At 39.7% G+C, this 27,858-nt stretch overlaps 1 protein-coding gene across 1 annotated transcript; it reads right to left on the bottom strand.

Moving 5' to 3' along the window:
* ACTR3B (actin related protein 3B) lies at nucleotides 1–27,370 on the bottom strand. Its single transcript, XM_064445076.1, has 12 exons — nucleotides 27,181–27,370; nucleotides 19,923–19,978; nucleotides 17,967–18,091; nucleotides 16,062–16,172; nucleotides 15,577–15,672; nucleotides 15,316–15,423; nucleotides 13,867–14,010; nucleotides 13,090–13,263; nucleotides 10,575–10,667; nucleotides 2,072–2,197; nucleotides 1,545–1,628; nucleotides 1–961 (listed from the first exon to the last, which is right to left on the bottom strand). Exons 1-12 carry the CDS (start codon nucleotides 27,222–27,224, stop codon nucleotides 866–868), a joined length of 1,257 nt encoding a protein of 418 aa, XP_064301146.1. The 5' UTR covers nucleotides 27,225–27,370; the 3' UTR covers nucleotides 1–865.
* Nucleotides 27,371–27,858: the final 488 nt, after the last annotated feature.

Below are 27,858 nucleotides of genomic sequence, written 5' to 3' on the forward strand. Positions count from 1 at the left end.
TTCATAAAGATGTTAACAGCTTTTATTTCACTGGTGCAAGGCCCATGTGTCATCCACCACTCACCAACATCAAAACAAAACATCATCTTCTATAAAACAGTTTCAGAAATTTCAAAACAAAGTAACAGTGGCTATAATAAGCTTCATACAATACTGTAAATCACTTAGTTTGTCATCCAAACAAGAACAAATCAGTTTCTAGCATACGTGGCGCTTTTTTTTTTTTTGGCCAAAAAAAAAAATACCAGCACAACTCCAATACATGCCTCACACCTGGAAATGCGTAACATCACTCCATGACATTGATAGTTGTTCGTGCTTAGAACTAGTCATCAATTCACCCTACCAATATCATAAAATACAAAATTATATGAAAAACCTACAATTACAAAGTACAGTCCCAATCCTGCAATCTAATCCATTTGGGCAGGTACCTGCAGCCATTCCAACTCCCCTGAAGGCAATGTGGTATTTAGTGCTCCATTGCTAAAGATTTGATTGCAGAATCAGGGCACAAGTGGGAAAGCTTGAAGTCTTTCCACAAGCAGTAAAAGCACTGCCTTATTCTTCTAGATTCAGTTTCAGTAGTATTTGCACAACCTCCTAAATCGAGACTCACCTATTTTCTATTACCTCACATTTAGGAAGAAAGAAGGATAGGCTTTGAAGTAGTCAGCAGAGAAATGGCTTTTACTGAAATGACTTGGGGCTGTAAGTTGTGCTTTAGTGCACCATGGTGATCCAAACGCTTCCAAGAGATAACCACATCGTGCTTCAGTATTTACAGTATCTGCTGCCTTCATCTGCATCACATGAGTTTCTTCACCAGCAAGATATCAGAGATCTTGTTTCCATTAGACGAGCATTATGACATGACTCCAAAAACAGGATTATGACGACAAATACTAGGGCCATATTCTTCATAGTCTTTCTTGGTGTGACATACTTGGAAAAACTCTGGCTATGAAAATATAAAACAAATCCCCTCAAAAGCATAAGAATATATCAAGCAGGAAAACCAACAAATAAACTAATGCATTAACATTTTTGTAGATTTCAGCTTTATGATGTGGTATTACATTTTTGAAACAGAATAAAACTAGAAATATTAGTATATGAATACAATTAATCAAGAAAGGTTTGTCTGGACAGAAGACTGCTTTTAAACCCAGTGATACAAAATCCCATTTTGGAGACAGGAATTGCTCACATTTTCCTGTATTTGCTTCCCTCTTGAGTTTACGACCATTGATTTGGATCCTGTATTCCTGAAGTGCTAACTAATCTCTGGCACCAGCTTTAAGAATAAAGGGACTATATTGCCACCATCACATAAAAAATATTTCAGAATTATGTCAAATCACAATATCCTCACTCAAGTAAAGCTCCCACTTGCCCTGTGCAAGTTTGTGTAAGGATTCCAGAACGTGACACAATTCAGGCTATCATAATGAGAAGGCTTAAAACTTAGTGCTCAGATCAAATATAGCCAGAAGACAATACGCAATAAAAAAACCCACAGAACTATTTTGATAAAGACTTACTGTTGAAGCCAGCATGGAACCTCCAAACCAAACTGCATAACGCTGCATGTGATGTGTTATCACTTGAACTTCAACTGGTTTGGGCTAAGAGAAAAACAGTTTGCATTTAGTTGGTTTACATTTTCTGGCAAGATCCTTACAAAGTAAATGCTCAGACCCAGACATCTTCACCCCTCCCATTCACATCACTACCTCACACTTACTATTCAGTCTACCATGTTCCCTACAAGACCAAGTCAAAAAAACTCTCCACAATTAGTATGCAAAGGGGACACAGTTAAATCCCTCTTGCCTACTGCTAAGATCACGTATCTCCTAGAAGGAAAACCAGAAAGGCCCTTAGAGACTGCTCACAGCAACTTAAAGATTCCTGTAAAGACATGTCATATTTTGCAAGGCTACCAACATGTTTAACACCACGCACATATAATACTCATTTTACTACACTGCATTTTCAATAGTGAGGTGAAAATTCTAAACTTTCTTTCACTACCTGTGTAATCAATGCACTTGAAATTCTTACTTACTTTTATTCGACCACCACTGAGTTCCTCACTAAGTCGCAACCTCGCGTCCACTACTCTCTTCAAATCCCTTTGCAGTCGCCGTCCAAAGTCCCTGAACATCGTGGATCCTCCTGAAAGGACCACATTCTGTGCAGAAATTAAAGACACATTCTTTAAATCTGTCTTGAAGCAAGTTTCCCAAAAGCCAACATGCAGATGTAACTATTTGGATGTTAACATCATTAGGAAGCTTACAAGCTACACAGAACACCAAGTATTGCTCAATTTCCATGGTCCCCTTCTTTCTTTTTTGCCCCTCCTTTTAAAGAAGAGGTTTTTTGCCGAATATGTTATTACAGAAGAGAAGGATTCAATTAAAATGCTGAGCTAGTACCCTACATGTGCAGGGCAGCGGACACTACATCAAAAAGTTTCCCAGGGATGCTCATAGTGAACAGTTTTAGCCCTGATACCAAATAAGGCTCTAGTCTTATCATATTACTGTTAGTGTCTTTCCAAAAAGCTCTAAAGTTACCTAGAACTCACTTTTTTTTAAAGAGTTAAACTTCTAAACATAGCAACCAGCAAGTCTGATGATTCTTCGAAGAGGTATCACACCTCTGAAGAGGACTGCAGTACAGAGAAAGATACAATGCCCTCCACTTTTCTTACCTATACCCACTTGCCTGGTATTACTTAGTTTTCAGAGCAGAACCAAGAGCCTCTGAGCCTGGACTTGTACTCTGATTCCAAATAGGGAGTTTAGAATGTCACGTCTTTAATTCTGATAATTTTGCAGGGTCATAGACTAATGCAAAAGTCATTTCAAAAAGTGGAGGGATTCAAAACAGGAACCCTAGAACAGTGGTGACAGCAAAAACGCGTTTCCTAGCCAGAAAAATGACCCTTGTATGACAGAGCTGCATGAGTGCCCTTACACACTTCTGCAACTGCAGACCAAAGTGCCAATCAGTGCTTACTAAAGCTACTTATATGCCTTAGACACAGGCCCACAAAGAACTCAACCGAGATCAAGAGTTCGTTATACACAGGTCAAAGGATTTTCTCTCAGTAATAGTTTTCGGCACTGCAGACCAAGACCGTGCACGTAATGAAGGAATCCCCAAACCACCTTTTTCAGCCAGGAAGCCTGTACACAGATCTGAAGAGTCAAAGACATGATAGTAAGTGTTCACACTTGCAGGGTACAGAAGTAACTGCTTGGATTTCAAGCAACAGATAACAAGGAAAATCTTGTTTGTAACTTGTAAAGCAAGAGGAGAGCTGTTTGTTTATTCATGGAAAAAAAAAAACTCTCTGCACATTGCAAAAACCATTACAGTAGGAAACCTCATTTCTTCACAGCTTCAGATTATCTACAGTATAAAAGAGTGCATAGCAAGGCAAGTGTACTTAAAAGAAAAGCACACATCCCCATAACATTACTGAAACATTTCCCAAACGAAAGAGGACAGAGAAGATGAAAGGAGACATACGTATAAGCAGAAGCTAGAAACCGCAGTTGGTCCTAAAATTAAACAGGAAGGAGATTCCCCCTGCTCCCCCATACACAGGAACATCTCTTCCCCTGCCTCAAAGTGGTCACACGCTCCACATGGGAAAAGAAAATTGCTAATGGGGAATAAAAAGACAACAACTAACCTGAGTGATGAAATAGCAATTAAAAAGATGCCATCAGAAAATACTACCTGGAGATAATGAAGTTGGCGAAGACAGTGAAAGCAATAATTCTATTCAAAGCAAATTAAACTTCAGGTATGCTCCATGAAGTGGACAATGCTACCACTAAAAATAGATTTCAGAATACACCTAGGAATAATTGTTTGAATACATCTGAGACCAACTCATGCACCCACAGAACTAGCAGTAACACTGGGAGGGGTTTTTTCATGCCAGGGTTAGAAGCTAAGAGGTTATGCCTTCCTCAGATTATGATTATTGAAGTACTTCTACACACTGAAAGAAGTTTAACAATCATACTGGCCATGGATAACAGAAGCGCTAGGGTATAATTGTTGAAAAGGTGAGTCATCTCCTTATCGCATATCTGGACAAGCCAGGCCAAGCAGAATTTTGGATGTAAGTAACTAGGTGACACCAACAATCATTATAAAATTATAAGTATACAGCTACAGTTCCCCTGCTCCCTGCACTTCTTGTCAACACTGGGCCAAATCTGCACTAACTCTAGTAGAAGACTGCTCACCTACGGGCTTCAGTAAGTTATCACAACTCAGCAGGTCAGTCTTCTGTGAGGAGGTCAGAAGCCAGGCACTCACAATGAAAGCATAATCCATACATTCCCCTCAAACAACACACCTACCACTTACAAAGGACCCAATGAAGGTGGGAAGAGACTGTCAGAAAAAAAAAAAAACACTAAACCCCACACCAAAAACAAGTAAGAAACCACCCCCTACAGCAAATACCTTCCTTAGAATAACCGAGTGTAACACAATACAGTAATTCCAGTAACTAACCTGATGAAAAACATAACAATGAAGCAAGCTAAGTACATCTGCGGAGAAAGCTTACTAGTTACGTTTAGGTTCTCAGTCTGCTGGGGAATTCTCTAGCCTCCCAGAAAAAGACATCAAGGCAGTTAGGATTTAAGTGTCTGTTTCCAGCTGATTCCTTTAAGCAAGACTTCTGATACTACTCTGCTCAAAACACACTTCGGATGGTTTAACAACTCTAAGCAGGCCACAGGTTTCACAGCTAACACTGAGTACCATATCATCTGACAAAAAGAAGCTCCCACTGACCTTTACTTCTATAGCTAACTGGTTGAAAATTTGTTTCAAAAGAATGTACTCCTTCAGAAGAGAGGGATGAAGACCTTCCACGCACCTGAAAAAGCTATCCACAACAAGTAAATAACAAAAGTATGCTATTTCTGGAAGGAAACTAGTGGGGGTGAACACCAGTCATCTCAGAGGGCTAGCAACAAATGTCTCACCTCTCATCCATAACCTCTGCCTCTCTTACGAGCCATAGGATACCAAGTTTCTCTCTGTACCATGTTTCTTTCTGGTACCATGCCAGTACAGTGCAATGCTGTGGAGAAACAAGGCTACCTAACAAAACCACATAGTTGCAATAACAGAAATCTCTATATAAATAAAGTTTACATTAAAATTCCAAAAAGTTCAGTTAGCTTATGCAGAACTCAATGCTACCAAACACAAGGTGCTGAACTGGTTTGTGCATCTGCGTGCCCCTGTACTTGGCACTGGTGAGGCCACACCTCGAATCCTGGGATCAGTTTTGGGCCCCTCAGTACAAGGAGGACACTGAGGTGCTGGAGCATGTCCAGAGAAGGGCAACGAAGCTGGGCAAGGGTCTGGAGAGCAGGTCTTACAAGGAGCAGCTGAGGGAGCTGGGGGTGTTTAGTCTGGAGAAGGGGAGGCTGAGACCTTATCACTCTCTACAACCATCTGAAAGGATGTTGTAGTGAGGTGGGTGTTGGTCTCTTCTCCCAGGTCACTAGTGATAGAATGAGAGGAAAGTGCTTCAAGCTGCATCAGGGGAGGTTTAGATTGGATATTAGGAAAGATTTCTTCACTTGAAGAGTGGTCAGGCATTGGAACAGGCTGCCCAGAGAGGTGGCTGAATCACTATCCCTGGGGCTATTTAAACAACGTGTAGATGCCGCACTTCAGGGCATGGTTTAGGAGACATGGTGGTGTTGGGTTGATGGTTGGACTTGATGATCCTAGAGGTCTTTTCCAACGTTAATGATTCTGTGATCTGTATGCTGCACCTTGCAATATGGTAGAAGCACACTCCCAGCTGGACACTTCAGACTTTGCAGCACCAAACTGATAAGCATCCACTGCTTTCCTGGTAAATATGAACTTCAACAACACATCCCAGTATCCCTTCCTTCCAAATCACAGCCTAAATTAAAGTTGTTTAATGTAACACAACCACACCACCAGAGACAGTGTAATGAGAGCAATATCTGACTGTTAATAGAAATTATTGTGGGTATTATGGGTAAAAACTAGAAGGTTCACAAGCTGAAGCCAAGTCCTTCAAGAGCAAATGAATCAATTAAGCTACACGCCTCTTAATTTAGTTAAAACAGGGCAATATTGGCAAATGTTGTATGGGAAGTATAAGGAGAAAAATATTTCTTGTTTGATATGTATAATATTACACAGAAGTAAATGTATTGTGAGAAACACATTAAGACTTTTAATAATGAAGAAACAATTTCTGTTTCTTGAAGATCATAATTTCAGTGTTCATTTAACAGTCTGAGTAATAGCAAAAGATTTCAGCGTGACTTATGGTCATGCGGTTCTGCAGAAATATGCCTGCACTCAGACACAAAAGCAACCACAAAATACTGCAGATGTACTGAGTTACTGTTAAACCAGCTAGCTTGGGTAATGTTATAAATTTAATCACAGCTGTGATAGGAATAAGCAGGGCTTCTCTTCAGTACTCCTGCACTACACTAACAGTGTTGATCACTTGGGGCTTCCATGTGAGGTAGCAGGAATACCTTTCCTTTCCCATGTCTTATCACCAGTGCCAATACGATGCAGATCTAATGACCTGGTAGTCTCTCCAGCCTTACCTCACCCACAGAGCCTCCCTGCTCTGCACTTGGTAATTAATAGCAAACATCTCATTTTGCTGAAGCACGGAAAAGCAGAAGTCAGTTGAACCCTATCTGGTCTTGTGCTTGAGGATACCTACAATTTTGGAGGGGAAAGGCAAGAATAGTGTTGACGCAGCAAATAAGCTTGGCACCACCACAGACTGTATTTCTCCCTGCAGCTCCCAGACGTCCAGCTGGATGCCGCACAGCAGTCTGACAGCGCCATCTACACACCACACAGCGCATGTGAAGCTGTTTTCACACAAAGTATTAACCAGCATTTCAAGTTAAAGTGATGTTAAGGGGATGTTTATCACTCCTTTAGCCTCCTACACACCAGATCTCTCCAGGCTTTGAGAATGGTTCATTATGAGCTGGGCAGTCAACAGTTTAACCTTCCCAGAGAACGCTGATACAAGTCTAGTCCAAATCTTAAATTGTATAGCAAACTTAAGTTCACTGTTTTCCACAACAGCTGCACACTCAGCTAAAAAATCATCTACTCTAAGGAAAAGAGCCAATATCATTAAAATCATGTCCCCATGCACCTGCATTTCCACTGAAAACCTGGATGATTTATCTACGCTAAAACACCACACTTGCCAATACACAACAGTCCCCACCTCATGAAATGTTTTTAGCTTGAGAAGCTCGCTTAAATATTTGAGGTCAAGGATGTTACAACTCGATCTGTCATCATTTGGATCACAACCATTTAAACATGTTTGACTAGGATGTTTCAGAGATATTTGTGACAGAATTCACCTGATTTCAGATGTCACTTATCTTAAATCCTTGCATCCATATATTTGTGCCAAAAACACAGCAGAGTTGAAAGAAATCAATTGTTGGGGCAGCCAATGACCCTACACTTCTATCCTTTCTACTGGGACAAGGCACAGACTGCAGAACTATCAATACTCTTCTCATCTCCTGCTACCACCTAAACTCAGGAATTATCTGTGGAGAGACTCTGGATGGGAAAAAAGGAATATGGAGTATGGAGTAAGAGTGAAAGCTTCTGAACCTGTTACCAACAAAAAATAAGATTTATTAGAATATTAAGCAGTTTTTAGAATGTCTGAAAGTCCTTTGTCCACCTTTCAAGTTATTATAACTATATTCACAAGCTGACTGTTAAATTCAGCTACTCTTTTTGACACTTAAGTGTCAAAACTCATGCCCAAAACTGATGAAAGTTAGGACAAGTTTCAGAGCATTTCTAGGTTGAAAACAGATTTTTAAATAGCAACTAGTACTGAAAACCTCCAACACTAGCATCTGTTGTGGGTATACCACAGAACAGATGTTTCCCACTGATGCAAGCTGGGTGTGCATTAGTTATACTGTGTTTAGTAGTACGCTCATAGTAACCTGAAAGCTGGGAGAAGGACATTTTTCTGCAGATGATAGTCCCCATCGTGCTACTGCTCCCTCCCTCCCATTTCTGTGATATCAGTTATATGGTATATAAATAGGAGGCAAGTATAGGGAAAGGCTGTGGAACAATATTTTAAGAAAAAAAGACGCTAAAGAACTCTCAAAAAAATACAGCTAGACAAACTATACACCATCCTTCCCAAAAAATGCCAAGTGTGACAATGCCTCATGGAGCCCTGTAAAAGCACGATCGTGTTTCTAGCTGCACGCAGGATGGGTCATTTTTCAATGGCATTCAACACACAACAATGATCAACATAGCAAGGATGCCAGATGATTTCAGCCGTGTGGTAAGATCCAAAATTACTCCTCCCTAATTTCACCTGAGCACTCACTTAAAATGTAATTCTGCTTTCTGAAGATTTGGGTTTGTTAAAAAAATTAAAAAATAAAAAAAATCCACCTTATTTCTTCAAATTTTAATGCAAGTCCTCTGGTCCAAAACCCAGCAGCCTACTTATCTTCTTCCACTTGAACAGAAAGCAGCTCATCCCAAGCAATGCAGAGCTCTCAACTCTGTGTTAGAGACACAGAGAGAGACAGAATAAGAATATAAATCAATTTTTCCAAGCAGTCACATTAAGACAGTGTGATCATGGGAACTCAAAAACAGTGCATTGCTGGCAACCATTATAAAATTAAAAAGGCTTCATCACATGTAGAAGAATGTTTGTGGTTGGCATTGAACAGCTACAAGCCATGGGATCTGGCTGCGGAACAACAGTTTCACAAAGGTCCTGCTGGTCCCAACGCCAACATAAGGTAGAATAACTGGCCTCGTAAGAGATGCTGATCAGATTAGGAAATATGGATACTGGCCATAAAACTGAAAAAGATAAATACCACAGGACATCAAAAAATGGGTGGTGAAACAATGCTTCAAAGGCTACATACCACACACAGTCTCCAAGAAGGGTACTTGCAGGTATTTTCTGCATGAACACTAAGAATCCAAATATATTTGTTGGAAATCCGGCTCCAAAGCACAGGGCCTTGGCTGGCCGCCACGCAGCACTGTGGGTAAGTGAAACTGATAAACCACAGAAACTAAGAGAAACTGTGAGTGGATTTCTGGACCTATACACTCTTTTAAGCAATGAGAACAGAGATGTTCACCCCTTTGCAGTGACCTTGCTTACATAAGTATTAGTATTAATAACTACTGACATCTATCATTACATTCAATAGGTAATTGTGTGACATCATTTTAATTAATCAAGTATAATGAAAAACAGAAAATGGAAAAACCGAGTCTCAGTCAGTGGCAAGCCAGCCAAGGGAAAGTTATTTGCCTGCTGATTACAGTGAGGAGAGAGTACCTTAACCTCAATTTTTAAATACCACTCTCCAGAAGTCAGTACTAATCCCTATCCTACCAAGTGATGAAGCTATTGCTCTATGGCACCTTTGGTCTCTCAGGGAAAAGAAACCCACAGACACTAAGCACAACCAGACACTTAAGAGTTTCCTAAAAATTTCTGCAACATTCTTAAGCTTGAAGACATCTACTGCAAAATTCACTCCACATATGATCTTAAGTAGTTTAATTTCCTGTTTCAACCTGCTCCACAGATTTGCTCTGAAGCATGACGTCTCATTGCAGATTACAGAGTATGTTTACTAGACAAGCAAAACAGACTGCAAAATTTTAATAGTTACAAATTACCCTGAGATATGACTTAGTTGGAACTTAATGCTCATTCTAATAGGTGAAGAAAACTACCACCTTTTCCACGAGCAAGCAAACTTCTCCATGCTATTACTTTATGCTGTTATTTCCCAAAAGGCACTGCTGCTGCACAAGCAGAAACCAACCAGGAAGCATAGGATGGGCTGCCAATATAAAGAGAGCTTACCACAGGCTATGCCTCTCATACCTTATCATTTCTTAAAGAATTAGTGACTGAAGGTACTCTCTGGACAAGTTTAAGCAGGCATAATTATTGGATCCTGGAAGATTTTAAGTCTTCATGTGTTTTAATACTGGGTTTAATACCTGGCTAAAACTGCAGACAGTGGGAAAATAGAAGACAAGACTATAAAAAGACTATGTATTTGAAACCACTGCTTCATAAAGCAGAGGGCGGAGCAGGAGCGAGACCACGATGTAACCCTTAAAATGGGCAAAAGCCAAAGACCTTCTTGCACAATAATTCACATTACAAGTATCAGATAAAAATAACATCTCTCTGCCTCAGTTCCCTAGGGACAATACTTACCTGTGTATCAAACTACTGCTACAGATAACCCTTCTTTCAAAAATAAAAAGCGGCAAATATCAAGTACCCTTCATTCAGAAGTGGCACTTTGAATAGAGATAAAGTTGAAATTAAACAAAGTTCACATTTCTCATGGGCGCGGGGGGAAGTGGTAGCTACGTATGTGCTTCATGATGATGTTGATATTTGTCCTCAAATGAATTAAGTTAATCTTACAACAGAAAGACCATACCTTATATAATGGACGCCGGACGTCAATGGGACAGTTCTGTATAACTTCATCAACTACATCCGAAATGGATTCCATAAAATCAGGATTAGCAAACTACAATTAAATAGTACAGACATTAGATATTTCCTCCCAACAACAGAGAAACAAAAAGGCAAACAGTGAGACTGTAGAGAGATTTTGTAATAGTATTTTTGAAGTGGGCTGGTGGGAAAAATCACTACTAACTCCTGCTCACCAATTATTCTACATTATAACAAATCCACTTCTATACAATAATTCCTTTTTCTGCAGAGAAATTCAGATTATCTTCCTTAGTCATAAATTCACTGTTTAAAATTTATGTACTACAGGCCTACTACTGCATGTGACATGAGTTTCAGTTCTGCCATATTAAACATACTGTGTAACATGGTCGTGCCTTTTAAGTGAAATTTAGAAAGTCAGTGTGCAAATCAGAATGTTCCCCGGTAAAAAAATTTCAACCCTATTGCAATACTTACGTTGAATTCCCACCCAGAAGTCAAATTTTTTTTTATTAACAAGCACACAAAATCTCTAATAGTCAAAAAGGCATAAAAACTCTAATGTCTTGAGTGTAAATCCCCATCAATGCTAACATCAATCCAGTTCTAATGTAAATTTCTGCATTTATGCATACTAGAGAGAGTTGCTAATGCTAAAAAACATTCTTGGACTAATTGTGATTTTCCACTTAAAACTTAACACAAGCTTTAAAAAAAAAAAAAAACAAGACACACACAAAAACATACCAGTTCGTAGGCTAGGTTTTGCCCTTTCACAGATTAAACTTTGAGAAAGTAAATGAATTATCAATAAATATATAAATATATTATTATATAACTTTAACACTTTCCCAAAGGTGTTGAAACTATTTGGGACTTACATCCTACACAAGATGAAGTATTGAACTGGATGAATAACAAAAGCCAAAACACAACAAGTATACATTGAACTGAAAGAAAAATTAGCAAAGGAAGTTAGCTTGGAGATCAAGAGCCATAAGAATGATGTGAAAAATCCCCAAGAATTCAAGCTAATTTCCATAGTAAGAATTAATCATGCAAGAAGCTAAAACATGAAGCCACATAAAGTAAGAGAAAAGAAAGAAGCGGTGTTGCCTCACATGGAGAGTTCTCATCTGAACAAGCTACAGCCTGAAAACTTCTCCTGAGCCCTCCATAAAGACACTGATACCAGAGCAGGGCAAAAGGAGTAAGGAGAAATGAGAGTTATGGCATCCAAAGCAGAGTATAAATTGCTCCCAGAAAAGGGACTAGAGAACTGACATGTGAAATTGCAGTCCGCTAGCAAATACCATACGGCTGGAGAATAGCAAGTAAAACACGTAGTTTAAGATGCGAGGAGATGATCTGGATAACTACAAACCACAAAGCCTAACTTCAAGAGCATGAAATATTCAGAACAAATTTTGTAAGATGGAGATAAACTGAAAACAGGAAAAGATTACAAGACAACTTTACCAAAGGCAGCTTTTACCTAGCTAACTTGATACCCTTTGAAGTGAGGAGTTAATGAAGTCCAGCGAGAAATTCTCTTTGGATGCAGTATGTATCATCTAGTTTGTTTTTCTTGTCTACAAAGTGGGCTCAGGCTTTTTTTTTTTTCTCAAATACAGAGCCAAGAAACTATCAAGAAATGAAGAAAATGGAAATTAGTCTTTTATCCTGTTCCTAACAGTCTTTGAAAGAACTACGGAACGAAGAGCTATTAAAATGATGTCTGACGTGGGATTCAATGCCTCTCTGTAAGACCACATGGGTAAACAGCGGGGAGGAGAAACTATTTGGCCCAGAGGTTTAATGCTGGCACAAGATCAGATGGCTACAAACTGACCACAAACAGATTAAGGCTGGAATTTAGACAAAAGGTGAGAGAATAAGGTTTTTTAATATCCTTCCAAGAGGAAGCGGGTAGACAAAGGGACACTTCACCAGTGTTAATAGGGATCTCGATTAAATTTGTTAACAGTATTACAGCCTATGGCTACCTGCAATAAACTTAATGGAGTGCATAGAAATGGACAGGACCTTCTCTGCTATACCATAACATATTAAAACTTGACTCCTTCCTCTCCTGCAATATCCTGAAGCTCAAACTGAACTACCAAAAACCAGACAAAGTTAGGTGTTGTAATGTTTCCCAGAATTGTACATGTTACTTATAACCACAGCACCACAGATTCCAATGGACTTCCCTCAACAACAAATTTAGCATCCATGCTTTTTAAGTTGACTCAGAAAGTACAGAAAAGCCAGTGTCTGTGATTTAAAATATTATCAATGCAATGCTACTCACGTTCTTCTGTGCTTACGTCATCTGAGACCGTACATGGCTTGCAGTCAGGAGACCTACTGATACCTTACTTCCACGTGATGGCGCGCTGGCACCAAAAATGACAGTACCTCCCTCCCCCGCTCTCTTCACTCACACAGTAAAGTTTCCATAACTTAGTATTGCTAGTTCCTATTCTTACCTCAGGATGAAAGAAAATTTCAGGTCCAAGGAACCTTTCATAACCGACATCTATAACAAACTTGGTTTTGTTGATTGCATTGATGCCAGTATACTGTTTGATCCATTTTCGAGGATCTCCATCGTACTTGGCAAATTCTTTCACTATGTCAGGACAAATGTAACAGTATTTTTCCTGTTAAGAAATACCATGTATTAAAAATTGTCAAAGCAATTATTCTACCCTTGAATTCAAGTATAACAATCAGAAAACAAAATGTGAGCATTATTACAGATAGAGCTGTTCAACAGATTTCTCACCCAGATGACTACCGAAGACTCAGCCCTACAAGACAATGACACGGCCTAGCTGTTTCAATGAGACTGCACACTGACTCATCTACATTAGTCTCAAAATGAAAACATCACAACCATCAGGTCTGCAACAATAAAGAAGTTCAATGGCGAGCTCTCACTGCAAGACCAGACCCACACAATCACCCTACTGACATTACATACATTTATTTTTCATTAAATTAAAAACCAAATTTTAAACAAATCTAAAGCTTAAAATGCTGACTTAATCTGCAGAACATACTCACTGCAAACAGTCTAGCATGAAGATTTTCTTCCTCTTTCTCCTTCCCCCGCACTTGATTGGATAAACCACCAGAAGCTTGCATAATTACAATACACTGCCTACATTTGCATTTTCAAGAGAGCCACCGGCAACTTCTTAAAGCCAAAAAATTAGCTCAAAGAGTTTTATTTATGTATTACAAGATAAAGAAGGGTGTACCTTTATGGCTTTTGCTGTCTCCAGAGATTGTTCAGGAGGAATTCCCACCTCCCTTTCCCTTAGGAGTTGTTGAATAAAGTAAGTAATATCTCTACCTGCAATAGGAATATGTTTGATGCAACTTCCAATTACATAGCCTTCTGCCTATGTAGGAGGAGAGGGAAAAAATATTTAGGGAAAAACTACTGTGTATCAATAATTAACAGCATAACATCCATTTTTATAATTATTTTGATTTTTTTAAAAGTAAAATCTTGAAACTGTAAATTACTATAAAAATGTGCAACCCAGTGCAAAGTAGGTATTATTCTTAAATAAAAAGACCTGGATTACCACATAAAAACAGATACTGATTGTCTAAGATACACAAGCGATCAACAAAAAAATCTTGCAATTAGAAGACAAAGTCTGGTCAGATGGTTCCTTTTAGGCATGATCTGAAAAGCAAACATAATGTAAATAGACCACTCATGTCCTGTTTGAGCGTGAAAAATGAATAGGAAAAAGTGTAATGTGTATTAAAATCCTCAGACAAGAAAAATCAAATTAAATAGTATCTAATGACAAGCACAATAAAAAAGAAATCTACTTGCTAAGTTTTTTTCAAGATGCATTTATTGAAAATGCTAGTATTGCTGAGCCAACATTATTTCTTCTCTTCCCCCCCCCCCCCCCCCTTTTTTAAACACTTTTCAGAGTTTAATATGATAAATTCTGTTTTTTCCCAGCATTTCCCATACAAAGAAGACGCCAAGAAGACCAGGTTAACACCAACATGCAAGATGAAGTTAAACGGAATAAAATTTTCATTTCTAAAATAACTAATCATTCAAGCATACTATGCGCTTCAGAAATACACAAAATTACATCAGTGGAACAGATGTCAGTATTGCACAGATAATTCTATATTTTTAACATCCTAACATAATTAAGCCATTTGAGATGGACCATGTATGAACATGCATTTATTTATACAAGATTGTTGTTTCCACACAAGCAGAGTTCACTAACTTCTAAAATACAATAAAATTATATGAAAAGCACACGTTGTCAGCTATATTAAACAATCAAAATGCAGGACATCAAAAAAGTTCAGACATTGGTGGCATGCAGGGGATCCAAAACCATTATAAGCATTAATATTAAAACAGAACTGAGGCATCACAATAACAGGCAAAGTTTTACTCAGAAATAGCCTTTAAAAGATGGTCTGACAATTCCTTACTGTGAGCTTCCTATAGTCTGCAAGCTAAATTAATTGCATAAAAAGTTCGCATAATAAAACACACACTTTTCAAAACAATCATAAGGGAGAAAAAAATCCAAACAACCAAGCAACACTAAAAATTTAAAAACAAAATTTAGTTTGACACTTATTTAAACCTAGAGTAAGGAAACCCTGCACTTGTCCAAAACCCCTGATAATTTCAACTGCATCCCACTACATACCACAGGAATTACGTGGGTCACTCCATCACCACTATCGATGACAATTCCAGTCAAAGTACGTTCTCCAACCTGCCGTGACGTCCAAGAGGCAGCTAAGGCCAACACTGCCTACATGAGAAAGAGTTTATATTTAGAAGCAGGCAGAGTGTGTTAATGTACAATCTCAGAAAATACTGTTTCAAACATTTTAGACGTGCATACAGAAGACTACACATACTGCAGCTATACTGTACTTTAGAAGTATATATTCACTCTATTCACCTGAACAGCAATGTAAAGTCCTGGTATGTTAAATGATTCAAACATGATTTCTGCAAGATACTCTCTGTTTTCTGGTGTGTTCAGTGGAGGCTCTGTCTGCAAAAATAATAAGAAAAGTTTTGATAAAGCACCTCAGAGCCCTAGCAGTTCATGCATTGATTAGCTCCATATGGCAATCAAACTTCTAAAATTCTCATTCAAAATAGAAAATGTCAAACAGAATTTAGTTTAAACAACATGATTGAAGCTTTTCAAAAACAAAATCCAATCTGCAGTAGCCTGCATCACAAAATTAACAGAATTTAGTTATAATGCAACTTTACAGATTACTTTCTTCCTTCTTCTCCTCCCCCCCTCCCTGCGGTTGCTGAAGAAATTAAAAGACAGATACAGAGAAAAATCCTCCAGCAGAGCTACTTGTGCTTGGAACATTATTTAGTTTTCCTCTTACAAAAATATTTTCTTACCTAGTCTCATTAACTCACCATTAAAAAATAGTGATCCTCAGGTTCAGCTCGTAGGTATTTAAAAATGACCTGCTCCATGAATCTCTCCATGAGGTCCCAGTCTTCAACAATACCATGTCGTATAGGCCACTGAAGCAAAAAAAACTTGGTCAATACTCTAGATGATCCAAGGATAAACAAACCCAGAATAGGAACAGCCTAAGTCCCCAAACCATTACATCTTCTGTGAGAATGAAAACAGCTCAACTCACAGTTACCTTATCAAATCCTCCATTCTAATTTTAATTTAGAGGCACTATTTGAAGTTATCTCCTGCTCCCAGGTACTTCAACTTGTAATTCTATCTTGCAGGACTGGAAGCCAGAATCTATACTCTATTCCTAACACTGCTATTGCTCTACTGCAGCACGGTGTTTTAATCTCTTTTTGTATCAATTTTAAAACTTAAAGTTGAGAATCATACTTGGCTTCAGTATGCCTTCCAACCTATGAAAAGAAATAAAGACCATATAGGCTATATATTTTTCAACCAAAATTCTGGCGGGGATGATGTTTACATTTTGTTCAATATTAAGAACACAGCTGACATTTAAGTAATATAGTAGGATGTATAAAATATGGGGTTTTTTCCCCACATAATTCATAAGCTGGTAACATTTTGTAAGTACAAGAAGTCCTCTACTAGGGTATGGAAAATATGATTCACAGAAAAGCAGCACTGAAGACAGCCCTCCACAAAACAATTGTGACATGCCCTGAAGCAAAAGTATTCAACACGTTCCCCAGTCCACGTGCCATGTTATGAGGATACACTTTTAGCAAGAAGTGAAATACTCAGTGTTTATGACTATTTTAATACCTAATCATTTTGAAAACTGAACAGCTGCACTGTTGCCAGGCCAAGGGTAACCTGATGAAATTCAACAAGACAAAGCGCAAGGTTCTGCACCTCAGGAGGAACAACCCCATGCACCAGCACAGGCTAGGGGCTGAACTACTGGAAAGCGGCTCTGCTGAGAAGGCCCTGGGAACACTGGTGGGCAGCAAGGCGACCATGAGCCAGCACCGTGCCCTTATGGCCAAGGAGGCCAACAGTATCCTGGGGTGCATTAAAAGGAGTGTGGCCAGCAGGTCATGCAAATGAGGTTATCATCCCCCTCTACTCTGCCCTGGTGAGACCACATTTGGAGTCCTGTGTCCAGTTCTGGGCCCCCCCAGCTTAAGAAGGACAGAGAACTGCTCGAAGAAACCAGCTGAGAGCTACCAAGATGATCAGGGGGCCGGACCATCTCCCATATGAGGAAAGGCTGAGAGGCTTGGGTTTGTTTAGCCTGGAGAAGACTGAGGCAGGATTTCATCAATACCTATAAATATCTGAAGGGTGGGTGTCAGGATGATGGGACTAGGCTCTTTTTGTTAGTGCCCAATAACAGGACATGGGCCAGTGGGCACAAGTTGGACACAGGACATTCCACCTCAATATGAGAAAAAATTTCTTTCCTGTGCAGGTGCCAGAGCAGTGGCACAGGCTGCCCAGGGAGGGTGTGGAGTCCCTTCCCTAGAGACATTCACACCCCGCCTGGACGCCTTCCTGTGCCCCTGCTCTGGGTGTGCCTGCTCAAGCAGGGGGGTTGGACGAGATGATCTCCAGAGGTCCCTTCCAACCCCTGCCATTCTGTGATTCTGTATCAATTAATATTTACAAAAACGTTCAAGCACCAATCACACAGGACAGCACTAGTAAAACAGACATTTAAAAAAAGGTAAAGCCATGATGAAATCATGCAGTTTTTAAAAAGTAACAAAAATACTTTATAAAGGGGAAATGTGTGTTTTAAATGGCTACCAAAAAGGATCAGAACATTAAATAATAATTAAAACATAAAGCTTCAGAAAGACCTCTTTAAAATACTCAGTGCTTACCTTTGTAGCATAGGTAGGTTTATCTATGGCTTCGTCTCCTATGAAAAAGTCCAGATCATCAACACCTTTCATTACCCTCCTCTGAGCCTGGTCACCTACTTTGGCTGATTCTCGGATTGCAATACCTTAAAATAAAACCCAAACAAATAAAAACAAAATTAAAACCGCTAAATACCAAGCCATGAATATTTATTCACTTATGGATTCTTTTCTAGAAATAAATACTGGGATATAGGAAGCATAGTTTCCAGAAAGCAGAAGTTATGTGACTTATTGACAAGCCGATACAGCAGAGTTCATTCTCACTGCATCACACAGGATTCTGGTCATCCATCCCTCAGTGTAAATCATAACTCAGAAAATCTTAAAAATGTGCTCTGTTACAGACCACAGCAGTCACTAACCCTGCACAAGTACAGCATTCCACCAGAGATACTCTTTACACCAGTAAGCAACATGATTTTCTGAGTTTCAACTCTGGGAATTAAGAGAAAGAACACAGGAGGAGAAGAAAATAAACTATGTACTTCAGAAATAAGTATTGGAGTCATTATCCCCGTTGGTGAGAAGGAGGAAGGGGGGAGGGGAGAAAAAAATTTGCAGTGCTACAGAGACGTCTTTGGAGACACTCGCGCTTCCCATTAGCGGGCTGCAACTACCACTAAAATTATTAGATGATGGCTGCTATAGGCAAGAAGATGAGGCAGCAAAACACAAATCTGGGGCAAGCTATAAATAAAAAGGGACTAAAGTACTCTTAAAACATAACCTTATATACAGTTTTCTTTTAATAGATCATAATCAGGATCTAAATAACATACAGTAGGAAGTGCAGAGTAGACAGGCATCATCCACAAATGTGCCAAACACTATCGGCACGAAATTTACTGATAGGCAAACAATTCTTTTGGAAACACATCTAAGTCCCAACAAGTTTTATAAAACAAGATTTATAATAAATTCACAGGAAACTCTTGCTATCGCACTTCTTTAATGCAAGATGTTTAAATCTTTACCAGTACTTTGAGTTTTTTCACAATACTTAAAATAGTTAGACTATAACCAGTACTGCAGCTACATCTGGCAAAGAGCATGTCCCCCTCCACCTCTTGGCCCAATTACCTTCATTATTTCTTTACCTTTATACCTTCTACTGTGAGTAGCTAAAAGGCAGGCTAGATGCATTAATAAGTAGTTAATTGACAAAGTTGACAAAAAGTAAAAGGCGATGTTTAACATAATTGGAGATAACCACGAGATAAAAGATGCCATTATAGGCATAAATAAGTAGTCAGTGCTACTATTTATAAACATAAATAGCATTTGAGATAAACTATTAAGACGACAATTAAAAATCAACACCAGAAAGGTATAACATTTTAAACAAGTTTAACATACAAAAAAATCAAGAGTAAATCTGCTCAACAAAAGTATGTTAAATGGGCAAAACCAATTTAATTAGTAAACACACAACCAAAAAGAACATTTTCTAATAGAAGCAAGTTTTTTGAATATTAAACTGTCTACAGTCCCAGACAATGTAAATAAGGCAGACACCACCTGCACTTTAGTACTTAATTTGATTGGAAGCCTTCCCCAGATTATCCGGGCAGTAACCATGGTGTCAGGTAGACAGGAGGTAAATTGCATTTTGTCTACTCAAGAGTCCTGGCAGAAAAATAATGGAGATAAAAAGGAAATTGGACTGGAGTTCTCTTCATCTTTGTCATAGCAACCAAGAGCTGATTTAATGAGCAACAGTCCTAGCTAACTGCAAACATGGAGTTCTGTTTAGCTACACTCCAGCCAAAGATGCTAACACAATGAATATCGCTTCCCAGATGGACAGGAGACTGTGAAGGCAGAGTTGGGAGTTGAAAAGCAAGCCATTTACTCATGAAACTGCTCAGTAATAGCAGTGTATATTAGAATTTGGAAGGAGAAAAAATTACTTACATGATGGGATAATGAACTGGGGTTCTGTATTTCCTGCATAGCCAAGTTTCGTATACCTAGGAAAAGAACGATCACAAGGTCATTAAATGCACTTAGGTGTAAAAAAAGAAAAAATACTTTCAATTCCCTACAATTCTTAAAGTGAAGGCCAAACAACTGCATACCATGTGTACACTTTCTAGTTTATGCTTTCAAAGTGCCATCCTGCTGAGAAGAAAACCCAGAAGTGGTAAATATTTTAGGTTTGGGTTTTTTTTCTTTCCAGATACCTTCAGCTTACAAATGTTGGTAGCATTTTTTCCAAACTACATAATGTGAAAACTCAGCTCTTCCTTCTCCATCTTGTTGACCAGCTATGACGAAAGATGGACAGGCCACATGGGTAAAAAAAGGGCTGTGCAGATCTTACCTTTCAGAAAGCTACCATGACCAAAGATGTCATTAGACTTTGCGTATTTAATATTGTCAAACACAGAAAAAAAAGAAGCATGTCTTCAGTACAAACCATGTTCAAACAGATGGTATGAAGCATTGTCCGTCCCTTTCAATATACATATAATATCTATTTTAACAAATAAAGGATCAAGAGAAAAAAGAAACTGGTGTCTCGGAGAAGAGAAAAAAAACAAAGGAATTTCTACACAAAACCTAAAATCTGTGTATGGTGTTACTGGCTGCAAGCTAGTTCAGGTAATAGAAATAATTTTCTTTAGCAAATATAAATAATTAACATCCCAGACTATGAAAAACAGCTCTAATTTCAGGGAGGGTGGGGCGGGGGTTGTGCGGATCCAGAATCAGTTTTAAAAAAAATGAAAAAAAAATATTGAATGGTTGCAGAGACTAAAGTTTTTCTCTAATATTGTCATTAGATTGGACTAGAAGTACAATAATAGCATGATTTTAGGAGAAACCAGCATTACTCACATCCATTTTACCATGACATTCTTAAATGAGACCAATCACAATCCATGTCCTAAAGTGAATTTATGGTCTTTGTCTACAGCCTATTCTCAATATTTGCAAACAATATTATGCCGACGCCAAAGCAGAGGATTGCTTCTTCATTAACAGCTTAAACAGTAAGTTCCTCTTTATGAAGTATTTGGTATAAAAACACTCATTAAGAGTCAGTTTGCTTAGATAAAGGAATTAAATAAAAACTGAATTAGCAATGACCTTGGAATTTAAATATATTTTCAGCATCTCTTCAAAGCTATAGCTTCAGCAGACTTCAAATAATAGTTAAAAAAGCCAATTTCCCCAAGGCTAAAAAGACATGGGCTGTGTTCTGAGGGCAAGGGTTTGTTGTATTTTTAATCGTTATATGGGTATATGCTTTCAGTCTAATCCAAAATGTTTACGCATACTTTCTGTGGCTCTCAAAAAAATATAATCAGGACATATTTGTAAAGAAGGCCATTACTAGTAAGAGTTCTTTTTATGATTATTATTGCGTAGTTTCTTCACATTTTAGAATGAGGCCTACCTAGGGAATATTGTTAAAACATAACAAGCAAAACAGGAGTTACACCGTGATTTAAGAAGCATTACAGGATACTTCCTCTTTGTTTCTCTCTCTGAAATGGGTTTTGCTCAAAAGCACATAGTGAGGACCAAGGAAACCATTTCAGAGCTAGGTTTCTTGAATCCAAAGACTTAGAAATGGCAGGCAGCCACCTCATGAAAACAGCCTTTCAAGCCCCAGTGACAAAAACCAAAGTCAATATCTACATATACATGCATATAACTAAGCATGTAAGTATATATATCTACTTTTTATACAGTTTTTATATATGTGTGTGCATATACATATATGTATATATAAAATTAAAAGGTTCCTGCAGTATAACCACAACTCATTTCTTAAACTAAACTCTGGCTGAGAGGTAAATTCAGTTTCCCATCGCCCCCACCCCCACATGCTAAACTCACACCCACCGACAGTATTAAAAAGAAAACACACTCTAAAAGCCAACTTGGGCTATCAGTTTGCAATAGCTTTACCTTCCCCTTCAAGTAGGAACCAGAACCCCCTACTAGAACAACTTATAATGTTACCGAAAGCCTATAGCTCAATATTTCATTGAATTTTTTTTTTTTTTTACAGTAGCTGAATTAACTACAGTTAAAACTACAGGATAAGCTTATTTCTCAGTATCAGTGAAAAATAGTTCTCTTCAAAGAACACATCTCACAGGAGATAATGTCTGGAAAGATTTCTTTTGCATGCCATTAATCCATGAAGGATAAATACTAGAACTATGAGAACAACTAAATGCCCAGTTCAACGCTGAAGCAAGGAAGTAAAAAAAATACTGTTAAAAAAATATCTATTTAGGATCAAACAAGAGACAGACTCAAACAAGCAGCCATATTTCAGGTGTTTTGACAAAACCAAATGGAAGGGTAACTCAAACTACTCTCAAAACCACTGAGGAAGAGAGACACTGCAGTTGTGCTGCCCCTTCTTATCAGCAGCCTGCTCATTCAGGCCATGGCAGACTTGGTCCCAGATATTTCTTCTGCCCAGCAGGACGCAAACATATTCCATCTTCCAGAGCCATACCCAAGAGTACACTGAAGTGACCCACTTCTAGGACCTCCTACAGAGATTGTTCCCTTTTATACAAGATATTTAAATATTCATTGCCCTGAAAGACTCTGGACTTAAACAGTTAGAGAGGTTAGCTGGTCTCCAGTCCCTCCTCCAATGAATATTTAAGTGTCTAAAACATGGTTTTCTTTCTCCTGGGTTACAGCCTAGCAGACTAATGGCAATGCAATGCCTTGTGATCTGCAAATTAGGGACAGCTTTAGGGAATGTGTAGATAATCAGTATTCCAACTTAATTTCATTAAAAGTAGCAGATTTATTGCCAGCGAGATAGGAACCTACTGGAAACTCTCCAAAATATAGGACACTGGAGGCTGCATTAAAGATTAGTAGAAAACTGATCCAATAGACTAAGGCTATTTCATGCAAGGGGGTTTGGAGGGACTACTCATTTAAAAAAAATAAAAAACACTGGAAATTATATATTGTTGAAACAAGCAGTTTCTAAAAATAGTGTTGTCTCCTACATACCATTTTTCCCAGGTGATCAGTTATTACACAAATCAGACTAGTTTTTGCACAAGAAATGGTCATCCTAACACTTTTCTCTTCTGAGGTCTCCAAGGAAAGATAGAAAAACATACATAGAAAAATGACTGCAAAGAACAGAGATATACATTTTGTAAAATTCTTACTAAAGCATGAGAACAACATAAGTTAGGGATTTTAAAATCACAAACTCAGGCAGTTGCTTTATCCATCTCAAAATACAAGACATTCAATTTTTCTCTGGACAAGTATGCAAAAGACCAACGCCCAGCTGTGAACATTTTAGCATCTCCTTGCTTTTTGGTCCAGATCTTTAAAACAATGTGTTACCTCCACAAAAAAAAAAAAGCTCTGAAAAGATAGGAAGTGATTGAAAACAGCAAAGTGTTTTAAGAAAGTCCTGTAAACAAACAAAAATACCCTCTGTAAAGAGTGCTGTCTGTGACAGCTAAGATGCTAAATAACTAACAGTTATTACTGCCAGAACACCTGTGATGCCATGCTGCCATAAATAGACTGTAGTATCAAAATTATTACAATATGCCTGAGAAACTTGCAACACAAAGTCTTCATAAAGATGTGGAAAGGGACTTTAGAAATGGAAGATGATGTGATGAAGGAATGGGAATGAAGGAGGAAGGAATGAGGGGGGAAATATCAAACAGGAAGAAATCTACTATTTCTGCACAATCTACCCAAGAGCACCAGCAGGCACTATAAGTATAAAGTGTACATTAGAGCCAATGCTTTTTTTGTCTTTTTGAGGATTTAGCACTTTACAGGACTGAAGCCTGTGATTATAAACAACAGCTAATTAACTCAGGCTCCTCAGACCCAGAACAGCAATTACAGTAATGCCTGTTCACAAGTCTCACATGTAAAGAGCAGAGGTAATACTTGGCTACAGCAACTCCTTTAGCATCAGAAATATAGTAAAAGGGGGAAAACATAACATGTTCTGGGGTTCCAGCTATCTTCAATAGCCCAGCAACAACAACAAAAAACACCTTAAACTTCTCCCAAAAATCAAGTATTTACCTCTAATCTCATCAGTAAGACTTTGCCAAAGTAAAGAAATATTACTGAAAGAAAAATGGAATGACATCAATAAGATACACCCAAAATAGAAGTATTCCTCAGTGTCTGCAAAAACACACACTGAAGAGGAGAGAGGTATTTTAAGACATCTTTGTTTCACACACCCACCTACTAGCATTCTGATGTCCACAGCTAAATGCCAGTTAATAAAACTAGTTATGAAGTTTAAAGTTACTTAAAACAGCAACACCATAAAGGCCTGGTAGCCCTAAGAAACTAAAAATAGCACGCCCTTCTCCACAAAAGGACCGATCGCAATGTGTAAGCTGACCACGAGGAAAATCTCATGCAAAGAAAATTAAGACGTCATGCATCAGAACTAAAGTAGGACAAGTCATTTGCAAATACTAACAAAAAAGATAGCAAATTATTACCACTTTCTCCAAATTTGCCATAAACTGTTCACTCTTTATTTACAAAGAAAGTTCAAGTCACCTGTCCAATAGAGAAAAGGAACGCTGTCCTATCCTGGTCTGACAATATGTTTCTCACTGAAAGCATGTAGCTATTTTCTATACACCTGTTACTTTTTTTGAGAAATTCCAGCATTTTACAGGACTGAGGACTATGGCTGCAAACAACAGTAAAATAAACCAGGCTCCTTACATGCAAAACAACAAACTTCTTAAATCCCCTTACACGAAAACAATAGGGATTAGTGCCTGGACAAAGTACCTCATTCAGTACCAGAGATGCAAATAGAAAAGTGTATTTTATATCCATAATGTTCCACAGCACATGACTGCATATACCTTTTCCTTTCCGCTACACTCTTCCAAGTTTTTCATCTGAAAGACTTTTCATTAATAATTTGAATGAATTGTTTGAAGCTTGTAACCCAAAGTAGATCCATTCTAACAATAAGAAGGTTTTCAGCCCACACGGAGGAAAATTCCAGAGACTGCGTATCAATGAGTCAAGCAAGCTACCTCTTCTGGCTGCTTTGGTTCACACTCCTATTTCTTCTTGAATTCTGCAAGATTACTTATTTCAAATTCAATAATCTCATTGCTGAAAAGTCTTCCACATTTCAGTGCCCTGCAGCGAAGCCAAGCAGCAGTCCCACCAGCAGAGACACCATGTTGTCGCCCATGACTTAAGATAATTTAGAGGCATGGAAACCCAAAGTCACATCCAACTATCCAAACTATTCCTGAAACAAACTGATGCACATGCTCACACACACGCGCGCTCCACCAGTTTTTCCCACCCAAGTGCTAAACAGATTTTAGAAATTCTACTTTATTATTTCTCTGACAGGACAGAGCAAACTGCTTTCTGTCCTTATTTATTTTGTACAACTGTTGGTCTGCAATACCTATTGCTAGTGCAACGCTGGAATCATTTCACAAACTGAGAGCAAAGGAGGTCTCCTGCAAGAGACAGACATTGCATCCAATGCATCTTCTGGATTTTGTAGTTTATACTGTAGCCTTTTTAAAGGATCCGCACAGGTCCTTTAGGATGCCTAATGGGATAGAGCTCACATTTCTCCCCTTGAAAAACTCTTCAGAACTATCAAGTCATATTCCTGTAACACCAACATTTCTGTGGAGAAGAGATATTTAAAATATCTTTAGCAAAGAAATGGAAGGACTCTGGGGAACTACCAAGGAGTATCTAATACACAGGCAGAATGACATGCAAGGTGCAACCCAGTCTCCATTTATTCCCAAAGTTTCCAGCTGTGGGCTCCAGCATTCTCCACTGAGGGGACACAGCTGATTTCTGGTAAGATAAGGTATAAACAGAAACAGGACAAGAGACTTCTGAAAGTTTTGTAACAGTTGAATAGAGACATATTTCAAAATATGAAACTCTTTCTCAGGAGAAGGCAGTGTGATACCACATCATTAGAAAGTGCTTCCCCTGGTTATCTAGGGGTTTGGGTTTTTTGTTTGTCTGGGGTTTGTTTTTTTTAAGAAGCCTGAGTTTGGAAGTTTAAAAGGCAATTTTCCAAGCATTGAATAAATGAAAATAATACTGCAAATTCTCTGCAGAGGAAAGGTCTATTTTTATTGCAATAAATTGATGCAATCAGTGACGCTGAGGCACAGCCTGACAAGTAAAGTTATTGGCTGAATAGTTACTCATGGACCAGTACCTCCTCAGAGCTGTCCATAACTGTCAGGCCAAAGGAAAGATATTAGCAAGAGCACACCACATATGCAGTATCACCTTCATTACAGCTCCCTCTGACACCTCCCACTCCTGAGGCACAGCAGAACTGGTCTGTTGGATGATGAATGGGTCTCCTCCAGCCACAGACCAGTACAAAAGACCTACCTGCTCCTGAAACACCTCCTGAGCACATCCTCTGCAATTTAGATTCATTTTAGTCCTCAGAAACTTGAGTTACAAAACTTGTGGTTTGGCTAAAGGTAGAATAAATCTCACACTAATTTGACAAAGGTAGAGAAGTGATAACCTAGCGACCAAGAAAACATCAGTAGTATAAAACAGCCAGCTCCCGTCTCATTGCTGGCCGGAGGAAATACCTGGAAAGGTTCAAATACGTGCCATTTAGAGGCACGGGCAGATGCAGCCGGGCAAGGCCGCTGCGGTCCCGCAGCTGCGCGCGAAGGAGACGCCGCAGCCCAGCGATCGCCCCTCACCTGCCCCTGGGCCGGAGTCAGCGCCCGTCCGTGGCTGCCGGGCAAAGCCAGCCTGTCCCCTCTCTCCAGGCAGTCAATTGAAATAAGCCATCGACAATTTGAGCATTTTAGTCATGCAATAGTTTAAAGGCAGAGAACAGGGAACAAAAATCGGACCCGGGAGGAGGAAAGAGGGCATGGAAACACACCATCCCCGGAGGGCACGGCGGGGCTGTCCCGCTCCAGGCTCCCAGCAGGGAGGAAGGGCAGGAGGAGGAGGGTGGTCGGTGGAGGACAGGCCGAGAGGGGACCGGGACACGCGGCAGGAGCCCGGCCCCATGAAAGGGACAGGGACTCCCCGTTGCGGGAGGCGGCTGAGGGGCGCCGGCACGGTGGAATCACCCCCCTCCCCCCAGAACGGGGACTGGCAGCGCCGGTCCCCCCCTCCTCCCCGCACTCACCCAGTGCCTCCGTCTATCACGCAGGGGGGCAGGTAGCTCGCCATACTGGGGAGCCGGCAATGCGGGACCTACCCCACCATCCAGGCAGCCACCGCCGCCGGCTCCCCCGGCGCGGCCTCAGCGCACCGGCGGCGGAGAGGCGGCGGGCACCATGCAGCCCCCTGTCAGCGCCGCCCCCAGCGCGCATGCGCCGCCCGCCACCAACACGTGACGCGGCCTCCCGCCGGCCGCCCCCGCCGCTCGCTGGCCGCCATCTTGGGCTGGTGCAGCACACTGCTGCAGCGCAGGGCGGGTGGCCCTGGCACGCTGTCCTGGGCGCTAGAGGAGCTTGTCCGGGGCCCTGCGTGCCGTAGCCTTGGTGCCGTACTCAGCTCCCTGCTCTCTGAGGGGGGGCGCCTTCATCCGGGCCGGTGCCTCGGGCCTGTTAGCCAGGGTTGACCACAGCATGCTGGCCAAGATGGATTTAATCAGCTTAAAAGCTTCTTACAAGCCATGTATGACCACAAAAGGTACAGTGCGTGTAGAGAGGAAGAAAGGGTTCGCCACCCCCCAGCAAACAGTGCAGATGCTGCTGCTGTTCTGAGTGAGGGATGCCTCACAGGTCACGTTTCGGTGAAGGTGGGGTTTGCCCCAGGAAAAAACACCAACATTGAACCAGCCAATTGTAAAAAACCACAA

This window comes from Phalacrocorax carbo, chromosome 2 (assembly GCF_963921805.1).
Source record: "Phalacrocorax carbo chromosome 2, bPhaCar2.1, whole genome shotgun sequence".
Lineage (NCBI taxonomy): Eukaryota > Metazoa > Chordata > Aves > Suliformes > Phalacrocoracidae > Phalacrocorax > Phalacrocorax carbo.

What these genes read in the sequence shown, in the direction of transcription:
- ACTR3B (XM_064445076.1), bottom strand. Translation starts at nt 27,224, where the DNA reads ATGGCGAGCTACCTGCCCCCCTGCGTGATAGACGGAGGCACTGG. An exon ending in GTGATAGACGGAGGCACTGG is followed by an intron (nt 19,979 to 27,180) that starts GTGAGTGCGGGG and finishes TTCTTTTCCTAG; the next exon opens with GTATACGAAACTTGGCTATG. An exon ending in AACCTACCTATGCTACAAAG is followed by an intron (nt 16,173 to 17,966) that starts GTAAGCACTGAG and finishes TTTTTGCTTCAG; the next exon opens with TGGCCTATACGACATGGTAT.